Source organism: Telopea speciosissima, chromosome 2, assembly GCF_018873765.1.
Source record: "Telopea speciosissima isolate NSW1024214 ecotype Mountain lineage chromosome 2, Tspe_v1, whole genome shotgun sequence".
Lineage (NCBI taxonomy): Eukaryota > Viridiplantae > Streptophyta > Magnoliopsida > Proteales > Proteaceae > Telopea > Telopea speciosissima.
The window spans coordinates 9,018,127-9,045,039 of NC_057917.1; the positions used below are offsets into that span (position 1 = coordinate 9,018,127).

General features: G+C 39.3%; 2 protein-coding genes across 4 annotated transcripts; both read right to left on the bottom strand.

Annotated features, from left to right (window-relative positions):
- Nucleotides 1-2,959: 2,959 nt before the first annotated feature.
- Nucleotides 2,960-17,447, bottom strand: LOC122651760 (dolichyl-diphosphooligosaccharide--protein glycosyltransferase subunit 1B). Of its 2 annotated transcripts, none has more exons than XM_043845289.1 (9): nt 17,245-17,447; nt 16,309-16,353; nt 14,433-15,064; nt 12,465-12,612; nt 9,838-10,017; nt 9,619-9,687; nt 8,714-8,803; nt 3,229-3,374; nt 2,960-3,128 (listed from the first exon to the last, which is right to left on the bottom strand). In XM_043845289.1, exons 1-8 carry the CDS (start codon nt 17,365-17,367, stop codon nt 3,249-3,251), a joined length of 1,413 nt encoding a protein of 470 aa, XP_043701224.1. In that variant the 5' UTR covers nt 17,368-17,447; the 3' UTR covers nt 2,960-3,128; nt 3,229-3,248. The 2 variants fall into 2 exon arrangements, with proteins under 2 accessions (XP_043701224.1, XP_043701223.1); XM_043845288.1 differs by having other exon boundaries at nt 3,221-3,374.
- LOC122651761 (UDP-xylose transporter 1-like) lies at nt 4,209-25,632 on the bottom strand. 2 transcript variants are annotated; one of them, XM_043845291.1, is made up of 10 exons: nt 25,537-25,632; nt 22,887-23,025; nt 21,660-21,844; nt 21,451-21,518; nt 21,203-21,335; nt 20,224-20,385; nt 19,860-20,132; nt 19,620-19,750; nt 6,713-6,718; nt 4,209-4,219 (listed from the first exon to the last, which is right to left on the bottom strand). In XM_043845291.1, exons 2-8 carry the CDS (start codon nt 23,005-23,007, stop codon nt 19,646-19,648), a joined length of 1,047 nt encoding a protein of 348 aa, XP_043701226.1. In that variant the 5' UTR covers nt 23,008-23,025; nt 25,537-25,632; the 3' UTR covers nt 4,209-4,219; nt 6,713-6,718; nt 19,620-19,645. The 2 variants fall into 2 exon arrangements, with proteins under 2 accessions (XP_043701226.1, XP_043701225.1); XM_043845290.1 differs by lacking the exons at nt 4,209-4,219; nt 6,713-6,718 and having other exon boundaries at nt 19,601-19,750.
- Nucleotides 25,633-26,913: the final 1,281 nt, after the last annotated feature.

Genomic DNA, 26,913 nt, shown 5'->3' on the forward strand with positions numbered 1-26,913 from the left:
CGGTTCTGAAAGGGGGAAGGAGGAGGGTGCCAAAGGTAATGAGTCTGGGGTTGCGAGGAGGGATATGAAGGGGACAACAGAGGCGGAGCCGGAGAGGAAGAAGACGAGGGAGGGGAGCAGATGTAGAGATTCAGTATAGTTGTATCAGTTTGTGAAATTCCTCACTACCCCCTCTACATTAGGGGTGTCAATTGCAAACCCGCACCGTTAGGACCGATCTGTATCGATCGATCAAAACCCGATACCGACACGACCGAATAATAAACATGTCGGGCCTTGGACCGGACCAAATATTATCCGGTCGTTCCCAGTCCTTGGTATGCGACCGACTGCACCGACCGAAATGTATTTTTATTGATAAAAAGTGGACAATAGTTGGCAAAAAGTCTAAATCTCCTCCTTGTGACTATGTAATATATACATTAATATATTCTATATCATATTATTTAGTAGACAAGATTCCAACCCCCATCACGTCACTCCTTACTTTTTAATATCAAAATAAAAATTTTACCCACAACCACTACATCGATCTACTTTCCCCTCTCCCTCTTTATGCTCTCTTTGCCCTTTCAAACTTCACAAAGCGCAATTTGAAACCCTCAAGACGGAATTAACTTGCAGCAGCAGCAACGGCATCGCCATAGCAAGACACCAGAATCTCCAATAGTGTCTCGGTTTACACTGTACAGCAAGAGGACGACCTGAATCACATCGCTAGGAATGTTATTCTAGGCTAGTGATGGACCAAGAGAAATAGAATGCCAGAGTCCATGGCATCTGAGACCTCTCTCTCACTCTGTTTGATCTTAATATGAGAAAGGATTGGCAAGTCATCGGGGGAGTGAGAACGGATTGTCCCTTATTTGTAGTTCACTCGACATAGTGTTTTTGTTATATGATATTCCCCTCTCTGAATGGGTTTTTTGTTTCATCATTAATGTGTTTTGATTGAGTTAAAGTTCTTCTAATTCTGTCTACTCTATGAAAGAATTGATTTCTGTTTTACTTTCGTTTGAGTTTGTGATTGGGTTGTGGTTTTAATCAATTACTGCTACTGTAACTCGCTTGAAGATGGTGATGATTTATGACCCACCATTGCTGCCGAAGATTGACAAACAGGCTAGCCCGTTTGTGGCCCGGTAACCGACCGACCGAATGCTACCGTGTCCGTGCCTGACTTGGGAAGGCCCGTATGTATAATCAGTCAGGAACGGTGTGAGACTTAAAATAAGGGGTGCCCGATTAGGTCCGACCGAAACCGACCGATACCGACCGGTTGACACCCCTACTCTACATAATGAACCACATGAGTGAAAGTCATGGGCAAAATGGTCATAGTGAAGCAATTCATTTCACTCCCCATCATGCTGTCTAAGATTACCCTTTAAAATATATGTAAAGCTTTAGGTTCCGCTTGATAACCTTCCCCAAAACTGTTTTTAGTGTCTTCCTGTCTTGAGAAACGAAAAAACACCATAAAAAAACTGCTTGATAAACCAATTTCGTTTTTAGTGTTTTTTGAATCATAAATTGAAATTTATGAACCATGGGACTGGTTTGACGGAACATGTAGGAGTTGTTTTTACGTTTTTCAAAATACTTGAAAAAAGTGTGCCCGTAAAAATCGGGACTTCGTGAGTGAAAAAAAGGGTTACATTTTTCATTCGACTACTCTCTTCGTCCTCATGAGCCTGAGTGGAAAACCAGGCTGAATTGCTTCAGCATCTCATCATCTTCTTCTACATCATCGTCTTCTGCATCAGCTTCTACATCGACTCGCTTCATTTGACCACTATAAAAGGATCATTTGGATCGGGAGAAGATCACGTGATCCGGCCAAAAATACTGATTTTCTCGGGGTCACCACTAAGACCCAAATTTTTTACTTAGGTAGAGTTACGGTAGCCATAACCCCAATTTGCCAAAGCCGGTCAGTACTCTATAAGCGAAAACGACCCAAAAACTATGTTTTTGGATCTGACCAATGGCTTCGCCCAAATCATCCATTTTAGGGGTTTTTCGTGCCCATGAAGTTTGGTGCACTTTTTAGGGGTTTTTCTAGTTTCCTATTTTTTTTTTTTGGGAAAAAGTACTCTATCCGTGAGTGTGGCCTACGCCAGCACTCCCATGAGTCTATCTCTCTCCTCCCCATTTGAAAAGATACCTCTGCCCCCTTGTTTTAAGTAGGAGAGAGATAGACACATGGGAGTGTTGGCATGGGCCACGCTCCCATTAGGAAACTACTTCCCTTTTTTGTGTTTTTAATGTTTTTGCCCTTTTGTAAGTTAACCTAGCTATAAAAGGTCACTTTGGAGCTTCTGTAATGTTATCTCACATTTTCCACTCAAAAGTTTCGGATTTGATTTTCTTCCTCACTAGAACAAAGGTTTCTATTATCTTAACGATTCTAATGTTTGTTTGTGCTAGAATGATATCTAACCCAATATCCTTCCAATTGCGTTAAGTATTGACTGCTGCTGAAACTGATATTGATCTGCCATGTCAGGGCAGACAAATATTACCCCTCAAGATAACAATACAGTTTTTTAAACTATTTTACTCTGTTTTGATACCACCGATATAGTATCGGGCAATATCAGCCAATCCGATCCCAATACCTAAAACCATGCTTAAGAGTGGAATGTTCCAATCACGATTTGAAGTAGCTCACTGAGCTTGATCTACAGAAAAAAGATTTAAGGGCATAAAACATGCAGAACCTGCGATGTTGAATATTTTTTTTTGCTGGAACTACAATGTTGAATTCTCAATGAGCTTGATCTAAAGAAATTTCCCCCAGTTTTTAGTAATTTCAGATCCTCCAATTTCTTCAATGAAGACAGCTACCAGAGATTCACCAACAGATTGGAAGACAATTGATCGGCCGTGCCAGATCAGACAGTTTTACTGAAAAAATTGCTGTATGCAACTCAATTTCTATAAAAGAAATTGTTAGAAGTTGGAAGACAATTTTTCTCTTTCTAATGCTAATTTGAAGTACTATAGCTTCTTGAGCTCTGAACTTGATGAAGAAAAAGTCAATTATATGATGCTCGGAGGGCAACCCTCCCAAGTGCAATGCAGGTCACCTAGGCAACGGGTTTCCTTGATGCACCAGGTCTAATCTACAGGGTAAAAGAAATATATCTGAATTAGGATTCAACCGTTTCATATAAGAATTTCATGAGTAAACTGCCAGTAATTTGCAAAAACAAACCTCTTAACTATCCCTATGATGTTTGATTTCATGATTTGCGGATGGAAAGATCAATGTATAGGTAGGCCACACAAGCTACGAAAAATAGAAAAAATGCAGATGTCAACATCAGCGGCTCCGCTAGCATGAAAATAGGGTTGAAGTCGTAGTAAACCTGCAAAATGAACCCAATCAAATTGAGGAAGAGCTACTCTGACAGCGCAGAACTGAAACCCAAAAGAAAGTCATTCTATATGTATTTGCAACATAAAGATCTACGTACTGAACTGAAGCACATACAAGACCATCCAAAAAGAAAGGCATTCTATATGTATCTGTGTAACATATGGCTCTACGTACTGAACTGAAGCACATACAAGACCATAGCAGCATATGCAGAATACTTATGCTGGCATTGCCTACCTTTATAACTGTTCCCATTAAAAGATATTTCCAAACCAAAACATTATCTTAACGGAACCATTGGATTTATTTCCAAGCCAAAAATGTTACCTTATGGTCCAAACATAGTTGTCAGGCGACAAGGCAACCCAAGGCAGTGGAGGGACCACTTTAATGGGCCTAAAATAAGGGTAGGAGCTAGGACTATGAAATTTAGTCAAGTAGTTTAGAGTCATTTTTAATGTTAAAAGTCAGGGTTTTTTTTTAAAAAAAAATGTCAGAAGTTTAAGTCAAGTCTTAAAATCATTAGGAATTTGAGTCCATTTTACATTCTAAGTCTACATTCTGTTTTAAGTGTGTCAAATACTAATCTATTTTGACTTCCCAACTAGTAGTTTGAATTCCAAGTCAGTCAAGATCTGATGTAGATCACAGCCCGTGGAAGAAGAATAATTTTTGTTTTTGGATTTGGTTCAGTTCTTTGGTCAAGTTGAACCCACAGTTCAATAAGTTAGGCCCAAATTTAAGTCCCCAATGGGTTATATGGATCATGGGTTAAGTAATATCGAGTTGTAACAGGCCCATTTTATAAGCCCAAATATTAGGGAGTTAAGGCCTGTACGGGATTAAGTAGCTAGTATTGCCACTTAGCTGTTTCCTTTTTCTTAAACTTCTAATGTTAGAGAGTTGCCATATTGTAAAGGATCTCTTTCTATTTAGAAGAGTTTCCTATTTTTAATGATGTAGCTATCATTTACAATAAATAAAGGAGAGAGGAATACTACCCACAGATTTTGGCTATTGTTCAATTGAATGTTTCTCTTCAGTGGTGATGCTGAGAGTAGCTCTTGCAGTGAAACAAATGCAACCCAAAGTGGTGAATCCTTGATTTGGGACTGGTGGTGAAACCTTTCAGCAGGCCATAAGTAGTGAAGCCTTTGGTCATATCCCGTTCTTATTTTTGTCTTCTCTTTTCTCTTTCTTCCAATACTGTTCTACAGAAAGCCCAACAACAGTATACTATCAACCGTGGCCTGTAATGGTGATTTCTAACGTCTATTTTATCTTGTATTCATAGTCCAACTTTTGCTGTTGCTTCTCATCCAATATTCTGCAGCGTTTCATCAAGTATACCTCCATGCAATATTCTGTTCAGTCCATTTTGTGAATTGTAATTTCAGACATGCATTCCTCTCTAATCCAAGTTCAGATGATCTTCAATTTGTAGTATGTTGTTCTATTCCTTCCCCTCTACATTCGATCCAAGTTTGATGTTCTTGTAACCAGCTACTTGTGAGTTTTAGTTGTTTTTCATTGAGTTTCTAAACTGGATTTTTAGTTTCTGTTGTATCTTTGGCGCTACGGTTAAGTTGAACTGCTACCATCAGGTTGCAGATTTGAAACATGGAAGCAGCCTCTCCGCGAAGCGGGGGTAAGGCTGCGGATATTTGCCCCTCCCAGACCCTGCAGTCGGGAGTCTCGTGCGCTGGGACATTCTTTTTTTTTCTCCTGTCCTTGCTTTCTCCCAATCTAACCATCTTGCTTTGATATTTTAACCAAATAGTCACCCCATTAGGTCCTCCATTCTATATTATTTTCATCTCCATCGGATGTAGGCATGTAGGATTTGTTAGTTCTAACTCCATTTAGTTTTTGCCCCTATATCTCAGTTTTCTGGTTCACTGTGATTCTGGTTTCTACTTTCTAGTGTTTTGTCTTTTCAACCTCATCAAGATCAAGGGTAAGATCATCTCAATTTCAATACCCAATGGCACCTCTATTTATTCAGTCAATTATGTTTTGTTGCTGTTGCATATTCATATAAGATATTACTCAGTTTGTGCTCAGATTTAAATCAATTTCTGAACATTCTTAAGAGTTCTAGACCTGCTACCTGAAATCCTGATAGCACTAGGACTGCTGAAACTAGCTATTTTGTTATCAAAATCAGTTGAGATTCTGCAGATCTGTTCTACCAGCAGAACAGATCAATCGATTGCAATTTTGGAGCATTCTGATTTGTGTATCTTAAGTTACTATTTTTCTTTCAATTTTGACTTGAGTTTCCTGTTCTGCGATCCTGTACTAGTTCTTCGCTGGATTTTATGGCTCGGGATTAGTCTCCATTAAAGACTCTTGAGATTGACTAGGAATTTGAATAAAGTAGCCTAGATCTAGCCAATAAATATGCCGCACTACTGATTCATAAAGAACATTCCCTTATCTCTTCTTTCTCTCCTTCACATTTCTTCAATTTTATTTGGGAAAATTTTTCCCATGACGCTACATACCACATTCTCTCAGATTCTCTCTCCTCCCTGACAACCCCCTACTGAAGAAACAGATTGACACCCACCCATTGGTGTGGCGTGGGAAACCTCCTCCCATTTCATTTTTTTTTTTTTTTTGGGTGAATAAATATATTACCATACCCCAGGAGGGGGCAGGAAAAGAGGGGAAGGGATATACAAAGGAGGAAAAGAGAAGGGCGGGGGGGGGGGGGGGGAGAAACAATAAGCCAACCTAAGCAGAGGTGGAAGGAAATAAAATAGACAAATCAAGATCCCAGGAGACAGCGATATGCCTGTTCCTAGGAGAATCCAAAACTGGACGATGATGGGTATAGCTGAGCTTGGAAGAGACATCGAAGGAGATGGCTTTCCAAATCAGATCATAAGATCGAGAGTTGGAAGTCCATCTCCTAAGGTTCCGCTCCATCCAAATATGGTAGATAGCAGCTCCAAAGACCAGCTTGCCAATGGTGTTGCATATAGAGGACCCAGAAAAAGTCATGTCCAACCAAAGCCATTCTCGTTCAAAGGGTAAAGGTCTCCTGCTACGGGGCCATATCGAGGAGAGGGCTTTTTTTAAGACGGTAGAAGTAAAAGGGCAAGCAAAGAAAAGGTGGGGAGTGTCCTCAATACCATTCCAACAAAGGGCGCAAGCAGGGGGGACAGGGATGTTTCGGTGAAGCAGGAAGGCCTTGGGTTGGGAGGCAAAGGCGAAGGGATCTCCAGGCTGTGAAGCTATGGCGAGGTATATGGCCTTTGAACCAGATGAGTTTGTGCCAGGGGACGGTGGGAGCAGGCTCACGAACAAAGTTCCAAGTAGAGCTAGTGGTAAAGAGGCCATTGGGGGAAGGCAGCCAAAGGATCTTGTCCGCAAGGGGGGAGGGGGAAAGGGGGGGAGAGCAGGCCAAATCTGAGAGGATATAGAGGGATTAAGATGGGGGGGGACCAAGAGCCTAAGGAAATGAGGGAGGATAGGTAGGAATCTTTTGGGAGACCAGAAGAATAGATCATTCTGGGGCCAAAGACACAATAAAGAACTCCAAGAGGATGCCAAGGGTCAAGCCAGAGGGATGTGGTGGTGCCATCAACGATAGAGGAAGAGATACCACGAAGGGCAAAGGGGCAGAGGGCAAGGATCTTGCGCCAGATCTAGGAAGAGTTGGAGGAAATGGCAACAATCCAGATGGAGTCAGACTTGAGAAGGTGGGAGTAGACCCAATTGACCCAGATGGAATCCTGGTGGGAGGAGATTTTCCAAATAAGATTAAGAATGCTTGCGGAGTTGGAGTCACGGATGCGCTGGATTCCTAGACCTCCCTCGGATTTGGGGAGACAGATAGACTTCCAATTAGTAGGATGGAGGAATCTTGAAGAATCATTCCCTTTCCAGAGGAAAGAACAAAAGAGACGCTCCATTGCCTGGATGGTGGCTTTGGGCAAGCCGAAGATCCCATTCTAGTATATGTAGGAAGCTTGAAGGACAGAACGGATGCAAACAAGCCGACCAGCATAGGATAGGAGTTTGCTTTTCCAAAGCTAGAGACGCTTGCGGATATTATCCAGCATAGGAGCACAATGGTGATTGGAAAGCCTGGCAGGGATGAGAGGGAGACTGAGACTGCAGATACCTATACACATAACAAGGTTTTATGATTAGAACCATAGTTTTCACGGTGGTTAGGCGACCCAAGGCGGTGGAGAGGGTAAAAAATCAAGGCAACACCAAGTAGGCGACCAAGGCGCCTGGACACCTTGACAACTATGATCAGAACATTGGCCAATGCCCCCATATCTTTTTTCCAGTGTACACACAAGTTCTATGCTTCAAACATTCTTCCGATCCCATCACAAAAAGTCTATTTGTATATTCTGTGTCTTGGCAACGAACGTTAGAACCACATAAGGGGTAGTAATTAGCAACAGAGACTAGACAATGTAGCTTTTATGTGAGTCCATCATAGTTGTCAAGGCATCATATAGGTGTCCGCCTTGGCATCCAGGCCCTTGACAACTAGCGCCGCCTTGGCCGCCTAGGCCAGGCATTTTGGTCACCTTATTGGTGTCGCCTTGCGTCCAGGCCCCCCTCCAACGCATTGGGTCCCCTAGACACCATGACAACTATGTATGAGTCATCTTCCCACCAGAAAAGTATCCAATTCCAACAATGTCAATCACTAAAACTCTGCTAAATGAGTCACACTTTAAGTGATCCATTGAGACATGCTCCTAGAGAAATGCCAAGGGGAAGAAGAGAGAGAAAACGAGAGGGAGAAATCTTGCAATCATTAACCCCCTATATTGTAAAAATAATTCTATGAATCTGACGGTTCTGATGAACTAATCAAGTGGATATATTAGTCTATAACCTACGTTGACTCTTAGATGGGTCCTATGAATTTGCACCTTACACCACTATGCAGGACATCAGGAATAATGATCACTCTTCAATGTTTGCAGACCCTTATACATTGGACCATAAAGCCAGATTAACTTAGGACCACCTCTAATTAGCGGCTTTCAATTGTGCCACATACCCTAAGAGTGGTGCTGGAAAGGAGGTTGCCTCTTAAACATCATTTACAGATGAGCGGTGTTTCAATCCATACAAGCTACCTATCTCTTTTTTAACTCAATTTTATTATGTTCATATCAAACTCATTATACAATTAGGTTAGTACAATTGGTGCCAACAGAGGTTTTCATACTCAATCTTTACATACCTGGAATTCCGCAATAGCTTAGACATGTCAGACTGAATATGAAACACTAATTTTTAAGTACAAGTTTTCAATATTGGTATGCTAACAGATTCAAAAATCACCTGGAAAGGAGAGTTGTGCTCAGGAACTACGTTTTCCTTTTCAATAACCACCACGGTCCTTCCAACAACATCAAGGTATGAATACATTGTCTGCATAAACCATATCAAATGAAATTTTAGATAATGTGATAGCAATACAAAATCCAAATGCTTTTCTCACATACATAATTTCATAGCCCAAAATGATGAAAATGTTCGTTCTTAAGGAATCAAATGATTATTAGCATGCAACAGAAAAGGAAATGCGTAAGGGAAAAGGCTCCCTGAGCTTAAGGTGTACACTGCACCTCTTCACAATGGATTGTTATATTTTTAAAGGAAGCAAATAATAATTAAAACATATCAATGTGAGAGGGTATAGAGTACCCTGCTTGTTCAGAGAACCCTCGCCTATAACTTAATTACAAATATGGCAGCATATGAATATTTACTTAGAAAGTGATGAAGATGATCTTGGTGTTTCATCTTTCCTAAAATGCTATATATTTATATATTTTTTGTTGGGGGGGAGGGGGGGGGAGGGAATGTTTTCTTTAACCCTTAAATAGATCATGCCTTGGTTAAATTGTAGAGGCATCAACACATACCACATATATATTTGGAAGATAATAATATAGTGCATATTAACCATCAGGGAACTATTTTTACTTGGACAAACATGCAAAAGCCCCCAAATTGATAAAGGAGTGGTTGGATAGGTGTATGGCCAGCCCTGCTTGGGTTACTACATGTGACCTTGTGCTTCCCTTTGTTCTTTGGCTTCCTTTGCGTCAGATCATTGTCCTACTTAAGACTTGTCCATCTCAATGTTCTTTCAAAAAAAAAATCACTTTCAAGCTGTGTGGTTTAAACATCCGGAGTTTTTCTCGTTTTTTTGAAAATAATATACTGCATATTATAATTACCTCAAAATGTTGATTCACCAGGAAAGGAACCACAGCATTCGCATTTTTCGATCCCTCTGGGAGCACCACCTGAATCACGACACTCATTCAGTGTCTAAAATAAAATATTTTTCTGTATGCATGTTTCAGAAGTTAACAGATCCTGGAAAAGGAATCAAGGCAAGGAATATCCATAATTATAGAATAGTAAATAATGCAAAATCAAAGTGGGTCACTTACTTTTATGGTTAACTTGTCAACTAGAGTCTCAGCAAGAGGACATCCAAAACTGAAGTTAAGGTAGCGCTTTCCATCAGATGACTCAAAGAGGAAATCTTGCAGCGGAAGCCCATATCCGATAACAAAAGTGGCTTTCCAGCCTCCAAACAAAGGATATCGCGGTTCAATTTCAAGTTCAGACTGCAGAAAAAGCTCCAAGTCAGCATAATTAAACAGAAAACAATGTTCTACTCACAGTTCGAGAACTCGCAAGATCTCGCTGAGTTTCTCGGTATTTCAAAAAGCCGAGACGAGATGGGTATCGAGTCACAAAAGTACAATATCTCGCCAAGATCTTGCCGAGATATTGGATCTCGGTTCATGGTTTCGGGTCTGACCCATTTTTTGGCCCATTTCACTTATGATTTATGAGGCAAACTCGACAGAACTTGCATATCTCGGCGAGTTCTGTCAAGAAAGCCTCAAAACCTCTCTTCTACTCTTCTTTTTCTCTCAAAACCTCTCTTCTACACCAGGCCTCTCTAGAATGCTGTGGAGCACTATATGTGGATGACAACTCTTATATGAATGCTGTGGAGCACTATATGTAACAGTGCAGCAACAATATTTCATGGGAAGACTATGTGGAACAAGTGGGGAATGAATACGTGATTCAATCTCATTTTATGTGATGATAGTTGTAACATTGTCAAACTTAAACAATTTGATGTATCACTTTAACATTTGTAATGCTTATTAAGTTGTTTTACTATTAATTGAATGTTTTGCTAGCTTTCTATTACTAAAAATGTCATTAATGTGTAGCGTATGGTATTTTAGTACGTCGTCGCCTACCAACTTAGGGTCCGATGTAAAAGTCCGATTTGGACTTTGTTTTTGTAAAATCTAATAATGCCATTGTGTTTAAATGGCCTAAAATAGGCTCAATACCAACTTTTAAACCCAAAATAGGTCTAAAACCCACCGAGATGGGGTTTCAAGTCGGAAAAAAAAAATGCAGCAACTCGTCGCTGAGATCTCGACTCGTCTCGGTTTTTGGCTGGGCCGAGATGCCTCCGAGACCTGAGTTTTCGAACCTTGTTTCTACTATGTGATTATTAAAATAATTTAGTATTAGTTTGCATGTATTCCAATAGTTCTTCAGGGGAAAGAAGCAATAGCAACAACACCAAAGGCCTTAGAAGTTTTAATCTCACCTTATTAGGGAGACTCTTAGGTCCATATAATCAATGAACACACCTTTCCCAACCCCATCAACTTGTTAGGCCCCAAAACCATCACTACCACAAAATTCAAAAAGAAAAATCAGTAAATAAGGATAAAACTCTCCAAATGGCATAGAGGCTAGTTCAATCTAACATCAAGATAGATTGTTCGGGTAAATAGAGGTTGTAAAACCAACAGGTAAAATGAGGAGAAATAGGAAAGAGAGAAGGCATCATCTTATACCAGGAGGAGGATACTTTTTCTTTTTGATGAATAACCAAGTTTTTTTTTGGAAAAGATTAAATAGAAAATACAGCCCACTAAGGGGAACAAGGCCAAAAGCCAAGCAAAATTACACAGCAACAAAAAAGGCGCAGAGTGGGTGCAAAACCTGGGCCACTGTTCCACATGGTAAGCTTTTCTCCCAAAGAGAAAAGAAAAAGTGACGGTGATTTTGGGGGCGGGAGGGGCTGACAGGTTGGTTAATGCTCTACGTGGATATATTTTCCCGTCTAGTAATAACTTCAAATGACTGGATCTGCTTCTATCACCACCTAACAGTCATAAATGGGTTCACCCTTATTAGGTAGTCTTTGCAAACCCCAAAAGGATGATTTTCTTTTTTGGTGTGTCCGATTTCTTTCTATTTGGAGATATTCCTGTGCCATGCAATAGTCTATGTTCTTTAACTTCATGAATCTTTTTGATACCATAATTTTTGAAAACAAGACTGGGTATTTAATTTGCAAGCTCACGTTTGCAGTTCCATTTGGTTAGATCATTGTTTGGTCTAGCTAACAGGTGCCAATAGTAAGATATCTCGAGCACTAGTCAGATGGTTGCTTCAGAACCAGGTCCCATAAAAGGGCGTACCCAGTGCACGAGGCTCCCGCCACTGCGGGGTCTGGGGAGGGTCATAATGTATGCAGCCTTACCACTGCTTTCACAGAGAGGCTGTTTCCAGACTCGAACCCTTGATCACTTGGTCACAATGGAGCAACCTTTACTGTTGCATCAAGGCCTGCCCTCATCACAATGGAGCAACCTTCACTATTGCACCAAGGCCCGCCCTAACTTGGTTATAGTCAATAGCAGAAAATTATTAACAGCCCCTAGCAGATCAACTGTATGGTCCATACATTACATTCGAGAAAGACAACTAGTCTTGAACATTAAACAATTGACAATTTAATGATATTTCTTAGTCAAGAAGTTGAGAAGCTACTTCATAGTGATGATAAATTTCCTTTATATATTTTTTAAGATTTATCTCCTACAGTCAATGGTGATTAGGACATTGGAAATTGCATATACATCATAAACATTACTTTGTAACATAAAATTTCTTTTAAAAATTAATCTCACCCCAATAGTCAACATCTTCCCGTCTAAAAGGAGAAAATAGAGGATGCAATAAGTACCTTCAGTGAATCAGTACGTAAACGTGATGATGAGATGTTCCCTATTTCATCTCGATAGTAAACAGAGTGCACCCGCGGGGGTAGTCTTGCAAGAAGATGCTTAAATGAAGAAACACCACTAAAAGATGGCCTTGATTGATATTCAACCCTGCCAAAAGGAAGATTTAGAAGATTAGCATGCTGATGAACTTAAAACCAAAAAATAGAACCATAGTTGTCACGGCGTCACGGCGATCCAAGTCGGTGGAGGGGTGTCACGTCGATATATCGACATGTCGCCCGCCATGGCGTTGCCATGGCGAGCATGTCGACCATGTTTTATTTTTTATTTTCTCTATTTTTAATGTGTTAATAGATGTATACTCAAGCCATGTTTTATTTTTTCTCTATTGTTTCTCAAGTTTTAAGAAGAAAATTCAGAAATCGAAGAAGAAATCGAAGAGGGAAAGAAGAAATCGAAAGAAATCGAAGAGGGAAAGAAGACAGGAAGAAGAAATCGAAGAAGAAATCGAAAGAAATTGAAGAGGGAAAGAAGAAATCGAAGAGGGAAGAAGAAATCGAAGACAGGAAGAAGAAATCGAAGAGGGAAAGAGAGTCAGGAAGAAGAAATCAAAAAGGGTCGCCATGGCGTAGGTCGCCATGCAGCCCTCTCCAGCGCCAGGATGCCATGGCGTCGCCATGGCGACGCCATGACAACTATGAATAGAACATAGATCAGGACAAATGAATGCAAGAGAGCTTTCTTTTTTTCAGTCGTCAAATGTAGAAAGGTGTGTCCTTTTTCTTCACTCTGCTGTTTGAGAACACACTCCTTATAATAATTTTTTTTTAAAACCTAGAGTCTTTGAGTTGCAAAGTATCAAATTTGCACTCTTCGAGTTGCACAGAGTAAATAGTTCTTTCTTCGTGATCAAGCCGAATCCTGTCCACGACTAGTTTCTTATCCTCTTAAGATCTTTTCCTCCCAACAACTTGCTGATACTTCTCCACTACCTTTGACTTAAAACAAAAAGTGTCCTAAATCACTCATTTCTAGGAAAAATGAAATATGCTCGCAGTTAAAATAATTTGAGTTATTAATTCCTCATATTGATTTGATGGATCTAGCCCTAAAGGAACAGTTGTGTTTCAAGGGTGTGGCATGCAGCAGAATTATTGGTGTTATCCTGAGTTGCCCAATAAGGCACTTTATGGCTGGTATGATGGATGATTCCCCATTATTCTCGATGGTTACTTTGGAGATCGATCCTGATTGACTCATTTGACTTCCACTAACGCACCACCCCCCCCCCCCCCAAAAAAAAAAAAAAAAAAAAAAGAGTAAAAAGGAGGAGTCCTTACTTTTATTTCCCCTTTGTAGGAAAGCAAGTTAAAGGTTGGTTGAATTGGAAAACTTGGTTTAATCAAGATTCTTAGTTGAGGACCAGCTTCAGATACAAGACTCAGTTATCAAACGACAAAGATTTTACCAACTCAATGAGCTGGCACGTTCAACATTCACAAACTGGCACTCATTAGTTCAATCAAAGTTTTCACTAAATTTGAAAAGGAGAACTCCTTCTACATGTCAGGAGGTGGGAGTGATTCTGAGACATCTCATTCCTCCACATATTGGGTCAAGGGTAGCTATTGATGAACCAACTGGGATCACTTCCCTAACAGAAATTTTCTTTTCCATCCAGGTATTTGATATTCTTCATAACAACATCCTCTTCTCAAGCTCAAAAATTATTTTTTTTGGGGGGGGGGGGGGGTGGGGTGTGGAAGGTATGGTCAATAAAACGAATAATCATGCTAAACTTGTCTTCCCAGATAGCAGATATAACTAATATGATGACAGTCTCTACTTTGTAACTAAATTTTGCATATTATATAATTAAAAAAAAAAACATAGCCAAGAATTCCACCAATTTTAAGGAACATATTAATTTTAAAACATAATCACATACAACCAGAAGCCAAACGAACCTTGAAAAGACGCCCTTGTGTTGAGCACCTGCATGAACCAGTGTGTAATGCTCTCTAACCTGAAGGCTGCCCCAGTGAGATACTTCGACTTCACGTACAAGTTCCTCAACAACCGCAAATGGGTTATTATTTTCAAAATGAACAATTATTGGAGCAACCGAATATGGTTGACGGTCAACATACCGCCCATAATTTATTTCTGTACCCACACGGTTAGTGGGTTCTACACTTGTGAAAGATTCAACCTTGGTACTTGGTGTTTTTATATATGTGGTCTGCTCTTTAATAAAATAAGGTGACAATATCATTGCACTGTCATGATAATACACTAACTGAGACTCAGATTGCCCAATCTCTGCAGGGAAAGGCTTTAGAACATGGGTTAGCACAAGAAGCACTTCCAGCAACACAGTTTCACCATTTTTTATAGGATTGCGCAAAGAAATAGAGAAGAATTGTGCTCCATTTGGTGCATCAGGTAGCACTTTGGGGCTGACATCAAGGGGCACATAAGATTTCTTTTTCCGTTTCCCTACAGTTGCTGCTGCTTTGACCACTGCTAAATGTTTAACTTGGGTGGGTGGGAAGGCAAGGAGGACTTCTGAAGCAGGAGATGCCCCGGTATTTTCAACCTGAAAGAGATCCATCAACCATGTATAAATACTAAAACATTAGAAACTGTTGGAGGATAACGTAGAAATGCTTTCCAACATCACCAATTATCATTCTAACTTGGATTATTACTACAGACTATTAATTTTGCTAATGGTAATGACGATGATGATAAGAGAACAAGGGTATCCCAGGTGAAGTTTTCTGAACAATAGATGTGGCAAAGCAAAGAATCTAACTCATTTGGAAGTTATCAGAGTTTTCTAGTAACTTCTGCAGGGAAGGTATGTTTGCAATTATAACTGTAAATGGGTTTCTGGGTCTCAGGTTTGGTCGGATTTTGGCTTTTATGGTATATTATTTTATGCTCCTTGTTCTCCCATAATTAAATTAAAAAATTAACTTTACCACTTAGGATTCTAGTTCACTCTTTATGGATTGAAATTTTTGAAGGAACTCAAGCCCTATATCAAACTGGCATCAGAGCTTTGTTGTCTAGTTGTCCTACCTTAAAGTTTACAATGTAAATATAACATAACGTTAAATTCTGTGGTGACTGAACTCCATAGTGCTAATCCCACTTCAATTGTATGTGAGAAATCCATTTCCTAATATACTTGTGAACATCCTCATCTCATCAGTTCATTTTTTTGTGATGGAGATTTACATAGTATCAGAGCAGGATACGTCTTGCCTCCCTTCCGGTTTTGTCTGGTTCCATCCTCTCCTTCCTGTTTTCATCCATGGGTACGGTGGTTCTGATCCACCTACGTGTGAGTGGGAGTGTTAATCCCACCTCAATTGTGAGTGAGAAATCTATTTCCTAATATATATGTGAACACCCTCCTCTCATCAGATGGGTCATTTGAGATATATACACATAGGATTAAGTGATTAACACACTAAAGATCTTCATAATGACTAGAACTTCAGATCAATGTTAGATTCTTTGAAGACTAAAGCCCGGGACTAGCATGCTAAAGGCCTTTAAAATGCCTTCTCCTTTAAGTCAATAAAAAAAAGCTACTTGTTCTTGGTTTGGTAGAGTCATTAAACTATTTCATTCCTCCCTCTCCTTCCAACACAAGCATAATGCAAAGAGAATCAAGTTCCATAAAGTTTTCTCCCATTTAGTAAATAGAAGAGTTTCTCTGCCCCAGTCTCCAAATAATCATTCAAAATATTGAAATTGTATTTCAAAGGAAATTCTACACAGGTCAATCAAACATTGAGGTTTCAATGAAATTAGGTTGGAAGAAAATACCTTTAAAGTCAAGAAAACCTTCACAATGTGAGATGTTACGTCAATCTGCATCCATAAACAATATATCAACGGTAAAGTTCAGATCAGTTGAACTAGTGGTTTTATAGAACAAATGATTGGAATAAAACAGGAAAAATTCAAAGATACAAAGTAGATAAGTTATTGGGCATGGGAGGTTTTTTTTCCAAGATAAATGACATTGTTAACTAGTTATTCAACACAAGTAAACCTATTTGTTCGTATACTGTATGAGACGCAGAGGAACAAAGTGACCAACTTTGGATCTACCATTGTTGGATCAAGAGAGACATGACCTCAGGTTTGAAATATATCACTGCAATCATAATGATGGAGACATAGAAACTCAAACTTTAACCCGCTGACACCATTTAGAATATGCATCATTAGGAACTCTAATCAGTGCTACTTGTGATGTTCACTGAAACTCTGAACTATCCGTCCTTTATACGTAATCAAGTACAACTTTGAGCTGAAATCCAGTAAATTTTGCCAAACTTCAAATACACCGATAAATATAAGATATTCGAGAAGAGAAGGAATATAAGCAGTTTATGAAAGCTGGACTGAATAAATAAAGTTATAAAAATTTGAAAATCCAAAATTTTCCCCTCCTTACCCAAGCAACAGCACTGACAGGCTTTCCTATGCAGAAAATGTCAAAGGATACTAAAGATCAGCAGAATGAGCTGATAATTTCCAAATCCAAATTGAAGCTAACAAGTTCGCAAGGAAACATCTCGAAATGCCCAAGGTCAGAAAGATCCAATCACCCAACGAACTATTTTGATTTGATTGGTCGAGAACCAAGAAGAATTATAATGCATCGAATATAACCAAATTATACAAACTTCAATTTCTGACTTCAACAAGCCTGCCATAGCATAAAGAAATTACGACACAGTTCAGAAATCCTACCCTCCGTTCTGCGCTGACAATCTGAAGGTCCTGTGCGGAAACAGATGAAGATGTAGCCGTTAATGAAAGAACTGAAAAAAGGAGGAAAACTAGGGCAAATCGAAATGCGAGCAAAGCTCCCATGGCTGGTCGTCTCTGTTCCTCGTCTGTCTGATTGACCTCAACTCGGAGTCAGGACTTTGCATAAAAGGAGACTGACTACCACCACTCCACCAGAATGGATGTGCATTGGCCTGTCCACTTTAGATTCCATATTTTCATTCTGGCCCAGTCTTCTGTTAGCAGTTTCACCAGTTCCTGGAACTCTAAACTGGGCTAGATATGGCCTTCGAATATTAAGAGTTGAATGTATGACATTATTAGGGTAATTTTTATCACATGCGGTTTCCTTGCCCAGCACGGTTCCCTAGTGCCTTTAATAAAAGGGGGATGGACTCCACCCGGGTAGTGTGTTCGGTAAGGGGGTGGAATGGTCATTTCAGCTTCCCTATGAGAGGAACCGCACAACTGTACTGGTCAGCAAACCTCAGGGGATAAAGGTCCTTATTAGGGTGAATGGTAGGCTCACCATCTTAAACGCACCTTAAACTCACCATCCAAATCTAAACTGTTGAATATATATATATATATTCGAATCCTAACCGTTCATTAATTTAATCTGCTATTGGCTATCATGGTGGGTTGGGGTTGCAGGGGAGGGAGGGGTTGGTAAAAGTAGAGTGTGAGCGGGAGAAGGAAGGGGTGCAGGGCTAGGATGTATGGCATGGGGTATTCAAATGTCAGGGTGAGGTCGAGTGAATTGCTTCGATTCGCCTAAGATGAAAGTGGGGATGCTTCAACGGGAACAAGGGAGGGTTACATATGGGTTGGGTTTGCAAGAGAGGGTGGACAAGAAAGGGGTGGGTAGGCTGCAGGGGAAAAGAGGGGAGGGTTGGGCTGTGCCGCAGCATAGGCTGCGCTCAGACACATGACCCTGTCACTTAGAGGGGTAGGGTGGTCATTGTGCCCATCCCCATGTGTTTGGGCACAGCCTACGCCCCCAGCACAGAAAACATTCTCCCAAAAAACAACGAATAGAAACGAAAAATGGGAGAGAGAGAGAGAATGGAATTGGAAGAGAAGAGACCAGAGGCCGCTATTGAAGGCCCTAAATGATCTACAATTTTTATTTTTATTTTTATTTTTAAATTGGAAATCCTTTTTATGAAATTGGGTCATCGGGTTCCCCGGCCTTTGAACTGTCGAATGACGGTGGAATGATTGCCGGACATTTTTGGCCGCATTAGGAGGTCTGAAATGCCCTTCTATGTTCTCTAACACCCATCCAAGGCCAATGATGGCCATCATGGCTTAAGGAAAACTAGGTACTATATATCTTTATTTATATTTTTACATCTATATCTATTTTACGAAACACCAACCATTTTATGTACTTTCTCTCTTAGACTCCCACTTACCCAATATTGTAGGTTTTCAAACTCCAGACATTCTCAATTCCCAACCATGCATTTAACATATATTCACATTCTCATTTTATGTTTCAAACATTATCATCATGATTTAAGAAAAGGGAGAGGAGAGGGTTCTTTGAACAAGAGGGGTGTAAAAGAATCTCCCTTACATTCCTACATTGACACACTTTAAGCCGTAGGATTGATTAAGCATGTTTAAAAAACAACCATTGGACCTTAATGTCCTTGTAAGACAAGTAATGGTACACTATAGGTATGTACAGATAAAATACAGAATGCATATATATGGTGGATATCTTTAGCATCTAGTCAGATCGATGTTGACTGATGGGCCTGGTTGGATGGAGCCCAATATGGGAGGTGATATCCATAATCGGTGGCAACAATTCAATTAATCTGTCGTAAAGTGTAAAGCATTGTTTTATATCTATGAGCATATTATAACTGAGCCCATTATGGGAGAAGCGTCAGTTGTTCAGTATGACAAGATTGGCCTCTGCTCCCAGTCTATATAATTTTAATAATTCCTATTAGTTGCTAAACCTGAGCAATTGTGTAGAGAAGGGAGCAAACAAAACCAACAAGAGGGAGAGAAAGAGCTTTTGAAGAGATATAACAAAATATATAGATCCGGGTATGAATCCAATCGAATCTATTATTATTGTCATTGTGTTCATTGATCCGTCATGTTGATCTGGTGGAATACATCTATCAACATCAAGCAGAGGAGAATACAATCCCTCTACAGTAGAGGAGACCAATAGAAGTTATTAGAGGAGGATGTCTTTGGAATACATAAAAGAATACATTTCAGTACCATTGAATTTCCTTTTTAATTTTACAACTTCTCAATCGCCTACTCCCTCTAAGAACTGAGATTTGCCAAAATAATGAGATGAAGACCCAGGCCGCCTTCTTCATCATAATTTCTAAACTAGAGAGTCTTTGGTTGATTTCTTAACTTCATGAGCTCCTTTGTCTTCAAGACCCATGTTCTTGCTTGCCAAAAGGGGTGTAGTCTCCTTATCTTTGATCTGAAACAGCAAATTAAGTTCAATTGAAGCTCTTGAGTTCATCAGTTCACCATCCTACTTAGTATGTAAATGTAAATAATAGCAGAGAGAGAGAGAGAGAGAGAGAGACCTGAGACAGAGAGGAGAGATCGATGACCTGTTTCTTCTTATTCTCATGGGTACAGAAGTAAGAATACAAGCCCATACCAAACATGGCAATTAAGATACCAATAATGTTCCTCTCTGTGAAGGGGTCATGTAATAAGGTATAACCAAAGGCAAGCACAAGGCATGTCTTTAGATGACCCAGAACTTGGTAAGTCACTGGTGATGTCTTGCCAATCACAAGGAAGGTACTGAAGTTTACAGAGACTGAAATCACGCATGAAAGGATGATGAATGCCTACACATACACATACATAGTTGTCTTCATTAGATCATATATCATATATATAAATATTGAAGGAAGAGGGTATAAGTGTTTGATAATATACCAAGACCAGAGGGTTGTAATGGTAGGCAAAGACATTTTGCTTGGTGAGGCACTGATCTACTAAGGGACCTGAAACAAATAGTATGGCTGCTTGAAATGGGGCTGACTGGTACAACAGCTGCGTAGATGATACATTCAATCTCTTCTGTATGGTGTTTGTCAGCTACATAATTTGATCCATATGGTTAAAGATGAACTTGTTTATATGCTTTGCGGCCAGGCCCAAATGAGCCACCAAAACACAAAACCAGATACAATTTTGGGCCAAGTTTCCCTTCCCTCATGGTGAAGAGAGAACCTATTAATACAATCCACGGGATCTGACCCTCGGATTGGATTGAGTAAATAAGGAGTTAATGATGATATTCATTATTCCAAGAATCTAATTATAGCATCGAATCACCTTGGATGACGAGATTCTCTCATCACTCTTCAGTGGTGGAATACTTTCTCGATCAGCTCCTTAATTTCCATCCAGGTTCTGATACTTTAAGGCTGCGTTTGGTATGCATTCTTGGAATGCAGTCTAGGTCGATGATGCATTCTAAGATGATAATTTTCATTGCTTTTGTCATCTCAGAATGTATTATCGACCTAGAATACATACCAAGCACCACCTTAGACAAAAGGGTGTACTCACTGCATGAGGCTCCTATCACTGTTCGGTCGAAGGAGGGTTATAATGTGGGCAGCCTTACCCCTGCTTTGCAGAGAGGCTGTTTCCCGACTTGAATTCCCAACCACTAGGTCGCAATGGAGCAACCTTACCTTTGTGCCAAGGTCCTCTCTCTAGCCTTAGACAAACCTGCCAGTTAAAAATAGGCAGACATAGCAAACACCTGGAACTCTTTGGGCTGTTGCCTTTAGTTATTAGGTCCAGAACTTCCTGGCCTAGCCCACCCTTAAGTCTTTCTGGGCCTTGAAATTAAAGCCCATATGGCCTAGTTGGCATGGACCTTCCAAAGAAAATGTAAGGATACAATTTGACCAACACAGGTTGTTGCAATGGCCAAAATAGAGACAATGGATCCCACAAGATTGAGTTGGAGATCAGTTATGGATGCAATACCAACTCCAATGAGTAACAGGAAAAGAGAAAATTTTATCTTCTGGCTGCAAAACCCAAAGAGAAAGCAAGGGTTGGTGGGAATTTGTTACTGTGTTAGCTTGCAAGGCATGTATAGATAAAAGTGATATATAAACTTAAGAGAGAGTGTGGAAACATAACCTGAATTGCTTTTTCAAGAAGAAAGTCTCCAATAATACAGTGAAGGGTATGATTGCAAGCTTTGTCATCTGCACATCAACACCCAAACAACACAATTTTCCTTTTAAATTATTTCAAAATTTAACCAAAAAATGGTCATTTTAATCACAAACTTTCTTAATCAAACAAACAGAAGAAAGCAGCATATAGAGGTTAGTAGTAGTAGTGACCTGATAGAAACCAATGGAATTGAACCCAAGGCTTAAATTGAGTAATCCAATTGACACCCCATTTAGAATGCCAAATAGCATCACTGTCTTCATGTCAATGGACTTACTCTCAAATACATTGAAACGTTGCGCGACGTGAAGGGTGCAAAATGTAACCATCAGATGCCAACTTGTTAATGTTGTAGCTGCAATGTGGGTATAAACACAACATTAAAAACCCTTAGAAATTGGTCCAGAAGAACAAAGAAGACCACCATTATCAGGAATCAATGCATAGAGCTTTATTGTTGTTCTATGCTGCACTTGATTAAGGGGCTTGTGTCCCAGCTGCAAGGGAGGTTGCCTAAGGTCTGGGACCTTGTACTAAACAATTGGTACTGGTTTGGTTTAGCCTTGTTGGAGTGTTAAACAAGTCAGGTGGTTAAGTTGTTGGCACATATCCATCAGATTACCAACACAATAATGTAAAGTTTTACAAAAAGAGAAAAAAAAAATATTCTAGTTTTCTTTTTCAGTCCAATACTAATATTTATCAAGCAATGAGAAATTTTTTTGGAAAAGGGTTTCCTACAAGGGCAGTGTGAGTAGGAATCTACACACTACAAACAATGAGGGATTGCAAATGTAGAAAACAAGAATCTAAAGCGAGAATGGAAATCGCAAACAACGATCACACAATGCACACATAGATTTACATGGTTTGACAAGATTGCCTATGTCCACAGTGAGATGAGATCTGTTTCACTATCAATGGAAAATAGGGTGATAGTCGCTCGTCCTCACACCTCTCTCAGATTGATTACAAAGAAAGTAATTAACCCTCACCACAAATATATAGCAAAACCCTATACAAGAAATTTATCAAAATGCTCATATAGTCCCTACGAACTCTTTATGGTTCTTCGGAATCAGCCCACCTATGCAAGCGATGGAAAACAAGACATAGTACCCCCAATAGGAAAATGGTATCATCCATATGGGACCTAAATGGGCCCACATAGTCAAAATAGGAGAGAAAAATATCAATGTGGCTCTCACTGTTTGTTATGTAAGGAGGATATAAAGGAATCTATACACGAGCAGTGTAACAATTTTTTTTCTTTTTATTTATTTATTTTTTAAGATTTTTCAACTATTCTTAAGTCCCTAACACAAACTAACAAAGATAATTCAAAATATTTGGGGGAAGGAGTAGAAAACACAGAAATACAAAGGCAATTAATTTACCGAATGGAAAGCCGAGATTGCTCATTAAAGCTTTGTTGCAGATGACAATGGATACTGATGAAGCAACTGAAAGTGCCAAAGCACCAGCAACACCCAGTTGGAAGCCATGTATTTCCCCCATATTTATTCTTTCTAGAATTAATCTGAAGACAAAATAAAAGAAAATTAATCTGTTGGGGGTGAGAAATAATAATTCATGATTGTTAAGAGTGATACAGTATCAGATTACTAAGAAGGTATATAAAAGCTAAGGGAGAATGTTCTCAGTGCCCAGACACATGGGGGTGGGTGCAATGACCATCCTCCCCCCTGAGTGGCAGGCCCATGTGTTTGGGCGCAGCCTGCGCTACGACACAGAGAACATGAGCCCAAAAGCTAAATATCAATTAGAATTTGCCTGTTCTAACTAACAAGCTTCTCAGCTTCTTACACTATGTTGCTAACGATAGCGAATGCACACGTTAATAATAGTATAGTATATTTTTTTCCAATGAAGGTAAATCTTGTCATTTCACATGTTTATTTGAAAAATGTGCAGCTTTTAATATTTTAAAACTCTTTTATAACTCGTATAATAAATAATTTTGGGAATAAGATAAGGGGCTATCAAAAGATTACAACTTCTCACTTTATCATTTTGGTGACAACAAGATGCACCCTTTAAGATTAGTGTTAATAGATATTAATTAAGGCTGTGTTTGGTATGCATTATTCCTGGAATGTATTCCAAGACAATTTTACATTCTTGGACGATAAAAATAATTGTTTATATCGTCCGAGAATGTAAAATCAACCTACAATGCATTCCAAAAAATTACACCAAACACTGCCTGAGTATCACCACAATGGTATGTGACACAAGGTTGTGGTCTCTTGCAACTAGTAGACTAGCTAGGATAGAGAAATGGTATGTGACACAAGGTTGTTTTGTGTATTTAACTTGGTAAAACCAGGTAAATCCAAACACAATCTTGTGGTGCATAAATAATTACCTCTCTTCTTGTTATTAATGATTATTTTAAGATATTTTATCCAAAACTATATTTGAGAATATAATTTATTTTTAAGGAAAAAGAACTCCATTGAGGAGTGTGCATGCTACACCAGACATGGAGGGGGTGAAATGACTATTGCCCATCCCAATGAAAGGTAGAAATCCTGCCACTATTGATACTTTTGTGTGTGCTATTATAGGCCCCCATGCTAGCTCATGGGCCATGTTCTTGGACAAAGAACACGTTCCTTTACTCCATCCTATGTATTGAAAGGGATCTTTATCCCCTGAGGTTCGTTGATCGGTACGGTTGTGCGGTTCCTCTCATAGGAGGGTTGAAATGATCATTCTACCCCCGATCGAATACACTGCCCGAGTGGAATCCACCCCCTTTTATTAGAGGCACTAGGGAACCGTACCAGACAGAGGAACCGCAGGTGATAAAAATTCATATTGAAAATCTCCTAAACTTAGAATTTCTCCTTCATCGTGGCTTAAGGAAAACTCGAACCCTATGTTCTGTCATGAAATCCAAATCCTCCTTCTCTCATTACATTCCTAATGTTAGTTGGACCTAATTTAAAAAAGAAAAATGCTTGCAAAAGGAAGAAAAGTAGCTGAAGGTTGGTTGGTTTCCCTTTTTATAGAAAGATATATTGCCCTAAATGATCATTTCCACTCTCCCTCTCTCCCTCGCTCTTTGAATGAGAATGACTATTGAGAATTAAAACACTATTGTCTTCTTGCTTTTTGTTTTAATATACTAATTTCTAATACAGCTAGGAGAGCTAATAAATTAACTCTGTGATCAGTCCCTGGGTATTATTAGCTGTTAAAGAATTAATTAAGTTAGCATACAAGTAGCACTTCGAATCGCCATCATAAGGGTATCAAAATCAAACCCAAACCGAAAACCAAACCTAATACCGAATCAAATTAATTGAATCGAGTCGAACCGAATTAATTCGGTTTGGTTTCGATTATGGTATATGGTATTTTAATTCGATTCCATTCAGCTTTGGTTTTATACCAAAGACTCGTCGATTTGAACCAAAATCGAATCGAATAAAACACTTCATTAAAAGTCATATATCTTTTAAAATTTTTGGTAACCATATCTAATCGAATGACTTTAAATATTTCACTTTCTTATGTTTTTTTTTTTCATATTTCATTTTTCATGGGACAAAATAAAAAACCTTATAAATTTTCTTTGTATTTTTTATAACTATCTAACAGAATTACTTTTCATATTTCACTCTCCAGGTTTTTTCTATTTCCCTCTCTCAGTTTCCTTTTTCAACTTCAACTCTTCAAGAGTGCAACCGAATTAGAACTGTAACCCGAAACCGATTTAGACCCGAATTGGAACCGTATTTGAAAATCGAATTAGAACCGTAATCGAACCAAATCGAGTAGATTCGGATTCGATTGGCGGTCCCAGAACCGACTCGGTTTCGGGTTACACCCTCAAATCATGAAACCGAACCGATTTCATGAGGGTGGACCTTGGTGCAACGGTTAGGTGACCAAGTGGTCACAGAATCCGGAGTAAGACTGCGGACATTATGACCCTCCCTAGACCCCACAGTGACGGGATCCTAATATGCTTTCTGGAGAACTGAACATGGAGAATTGAGATGTTCAAATTACCTTCTCGATCAATAAAATCAACAATCTTGGAAAACGTGTATCCTGGAAATGTACAGAAAAGAAATCTCACATTAAACTTCTACTAATTGAAACCAGAAAACAGAAGAAGAAGAAGAAAGCTTTGTAGTACCGTTAATGGCTGGCAAACAAGAACACCTAAAGTTCCAAGAAAGCTGCGAACTCGGCCGGAAATCGACGATGGAAATTGCCCACCAAGAGTTCTGGCGAAGATGCTGGAGAGAAGAATACACAGACCTCAATAATGTTTGTTAAGGAGGGGAGAGAGAAAGAGAGAGAGAGAGAGAGAGAGAGAGAGTTAGTGATGGGGCATTGGCAGCTTGGCTTGGCTTGATGGAGAACGCAAACTTGCCTTTGATGCCCTTTTATTTTTGAATTTGTTGTTAGAGTTGGTAAGACCACTAACGCCGTCATCCTTCACGGTGTGGTTTCTATTTATACATCGGAGGAAACAAAGTTACAGTTTGCTCATACAGCCGTGATTATGTTGGTAATTAGTTAATTACCACTAACCAGCAGCAACTAGAGCGCAAATGACATTAATGCCCATAAGGCTCTTCTTCTTGGGTCCTTATTAGGAATCAGATTCCTCTCCTTTGCGGGGGTAACCATTCCATCCCATGGGTGTGGTCCCCACACCACAGAGGTGGTTCCCACATCCTATGCAGTGAGAGGGGATCCTCTTGAGATGCACTTGGCCCCAACTCACAAAAGTAATAAACATAGGCCATACCGCATTTTTCGTATGGGTATCTAATTAGTTTTTGAACGAATTTAGATAATTCTCGGAAATAGTTTTTTGGAATACAGATTCCTCTAAATGGATATAAAGATAAGAATTAAATATAGATTTTCGATTTTCCATTTGTCTTCCCATTGGATAATGGAAAGTGGATTAATCGTGAGTCTAGAGAGAATGGCATTGCGGTCTTAGTGTCTGAATTGAACAATGAAAAACTAAAGAAGACGAGAAGGTGCAAGGTTGAATCCCACTGCTACACTAGGGTTGATGTGAAGTGCCATATTTGAAATTAGATAAATGTTGTCATGAATATATATTTTTTTCATTAATTTTTTGAGTTAATTACTTGTAATATACCATGAATTGATAAGAGTATTTTAGTATTATTTATAACACTATTATTGAAATATATGTATCCACGTCTAATTCGTTTTATACAGATTCAAATAAAATTTCTGAAAACCATTTTTTTTTAATATGAATTCCCTAAATTTATAGGGACCATTTAAATCCCAACTCATTACATAACCATTACCATAGTAACCAGAAACAATTAGAGCTAGCACAAATGACATTAATGCCCATCAAGCTCTTCTAGGGCATCCCTGATATATATGCTC